The 2,220-nt window shown below is 47.8% G+C and overlaps 1 protein-coding gene across 1 annotated transcript; it reads left to right on the forward strand.

Annotated features, from left to right (window-relative positions):
* Nucleotides 1–100: 100 nt before the first annotated feature.
* On the forward strand, nt 101–1,643 carry LOC142909279 (heat shock protein HSP 90-alpha-like). Its single transcript, XM_076059711.1, has 3 exons — nt 101–301; nt 440–587; nt 997–1,643. Exons 1-3 carry the CDS (start codon nt 116–118, stop codon nt 1,287–1,289), a joined length of 627 nt encoding a protein of 208 aa, XP_075915826.1. The 5' UTR covers nt 101–115; the 3' UTR covers nt 1,290–1,643.
* The last annotated feature ends 577 nt before the right edge of the window (nt 1,644–2,220 follow it).

The following is a 2,220-nucleotide window of genomic DNA, read 5'->3' on the forward strand; positions in this document are numbered from 1 at the left end:
ACTCGTAAACAATGTCATTTTTTTCCTCCCTTAAAGCACTTCTATTCAATGGTTTCTCTAGAGTTTTTACAGTGATAAATACTAAAGCCGTGAATGTTCACCGTTTGCAGACTTCATGAAGGGAGTGGTGGACTCCGAGGACCTTCCCCTCAACATCTCGCGTGAGATGCTGCAGCAGGGCAAAATCCTCAAGGTGATCCGCAAGAACATCGTCAAGAAGTCCATGGAGCTGTTCGCGGAGCTCGCCGAGGACAAAGATAACTACAAGAAGTTCTATGAGCAGTTCTCCAAAAACATCAAGGTGGATGCTCTCACCATTTGCCGAATTTCTGCAGCGGTGTGGATTTGAATATTTTGCGATTCGTGCTTTTCCCGTCGTTCAGTTCGTCAGGGGGAAATCTGACCCTGTCGCTCTGCCTTTTATCGTTATTCCCCACAGCTGGGAATCCACGAGGACTCTCAGAACCGGAAGAAGCTGGCGGAGCTGCTCCGCTACCATACGTCCATGTCGGGCGAGGACATGTGCTCGCTGAAGGACTACGTGTCTCGAATGAAAGAAAACCAGAAGCACATCTACTACATCACCGGTGCGGGCAGACACGCACGTGCCAACAGCACCACACGCGCCACGACACCACACTCCATGGCACCACACACGCACTGCTGCACGACACACGCTGCTCTTCACACAGCCTGCTAGCACTTCCTGGCTAAGAACGTTGCCCAAGTATTGAATTTAAGTGTAGACTGTACAAGTAATCTAATTGTGAAGCTTTGCAGACTGTTAATCGTCCCTCGGTCTATAAATAGCATTCCACTTTGTGGTTGTTAACAGTGGTTCTCCTTTAGATTAGTCTTCGCCAAAGGAATTTGGAATGGGACTGTAAACGGGAGATGAGCATCGTCGCGATGCTCATTTGAGCGGGAATTTGCCAAACCGTTAGACGAGGCCGTGGTGCCGGAAGGCTAATTTGTGAACCGCGATTTAGCTCGCAGGCGAGTCAAAAGCGCAAGTGGCCAACTCTGCGTTTGTGGAGCGCGTGCGCAAGCGTGGCCTGGAGGTGGTGTACATGGTGGAGCCCATCGATGAGTACTGCGTGCAGCAGCTGAAGGAGTTTGACGGGAAGACCCTCGTCTCCGTCACCAAGGAGGGCATGGAGCTTCCGGAAGATGAGGAAGAGAAAAAGAGACAGGAGGAGGCCAAGGCCAAGTTTGAGAATCTCTGCAAGGTGGTCAAGGAGATCCTGGAGAAGAAGGTGGAGAAGGTGAGCACTCGGCAGGACTTGTGATGTGAACCTGTCTGGGGTGGGGAGCCACCCCCAAACTGAAACTAAATTATTTTTAGCTTACCAGGCAAGGCCCACTGAGCTATACAGCTCTTAGAAGCGATCTGGCCACAAATGATAGCCCAATGAAGTGGCTTATCATGTGGAAATTTCTAGGAGCTATATACTCTCGATGCATGTTTCTAAATGTGGAGAGAACAACCGGAGGTACTGGAGAAAAATCCATGTGACCACGGGGAGAACATGCAAACTCCAAATATCCAGGTGTCAGGACTGGGATCGAACCCACGACCTGTATACCAGGCGAGGTAGTTAACATCTCAACACTGCGGCACCCAGTTCCTACCTCGCTGTGCTTGTTATAATTCAATGTAGAGTAGGTTTATGGTTGATGCAGCACTCCATCCAGTCACTTATTCAACGATGGTCAGTCCCCTCATCAATCTTCATGTTTACATTGACGACCCCCCTCAACCCCCCCCAACCAACCCCTCCCCTCAACTCCCGCTAACCTATTCTCAGCTCTTTCAGACAGCAAACATTAATTTTTCGTCTTCCCCCTCCTCTTTTCAGAACATAGATGGACTTGTCCTTCTAAATAAACTGCCAAATCACTGCCCGTGATGCTAACGGTTTTTTGTTTTTTTTTAAAAGAAATAAAACACCCGTTTAGAAATAAATAAATACCGACACTTCTTTCAAATGTTTCTTGCCATTGCTTTTCACACCTGATGATGACCGTTTGTGTTATGGTCGAAACGTCGTGAGAATTTTTATTGTTTTGTATATATTTTATTATTTTATTGTTTCCCTTCAACGTGACTTTACCGAAAGAGCTAAGAATATGAATTACTGCAGTCACGAAAGCTTTAAATAAAAATTCCCCCTTACCTCTCCACGCAACGCCTCTCACCACCCCCCTCAAACCCCCCCA

The sequence above is a fragment of the Petromyzon marinus genome, unplaced genomic scaffold (genome assembly GCF_048934315.1).
Source record: "Petromyzon marinus isolate PM22_M1 ecotype Great Lakes invasive population unplaced genomic scaffold, UKy_Petmar_22M1.pri1.0 PM_G_Scaffold_114, whole genome shotgun sequence".
Taxonomy (NCBI): Eukaryota; Metazoa; Chordata; class Hyperoartia; order Petromyzontiformes; family Petromyzontidae; genus Petromyzon; species Petromyzon marinus.

Coding starts and splice junctions, on each gene's coding strand:
- LOC142909279 (XM_076059711.1), top strand. CDS start 116: ATGAAGGGAGTGGTGGACTCCGAGGACCTTCCCCTCAACATCTCGCGT. Junction 302..439: donor AGTTCTCCAAAAACATCAAG/GTGGATGCTCTC, acceptor TATTCCCCACAG/CTGGGAATCCACGAGGACTC. Junction 588..996: donor GCACATCTACTACATCACCG/GTGCGGGCAGAC, acceptor TTTAGCTCGCAG/GCGAGTCAAAAGCGCAAGTG.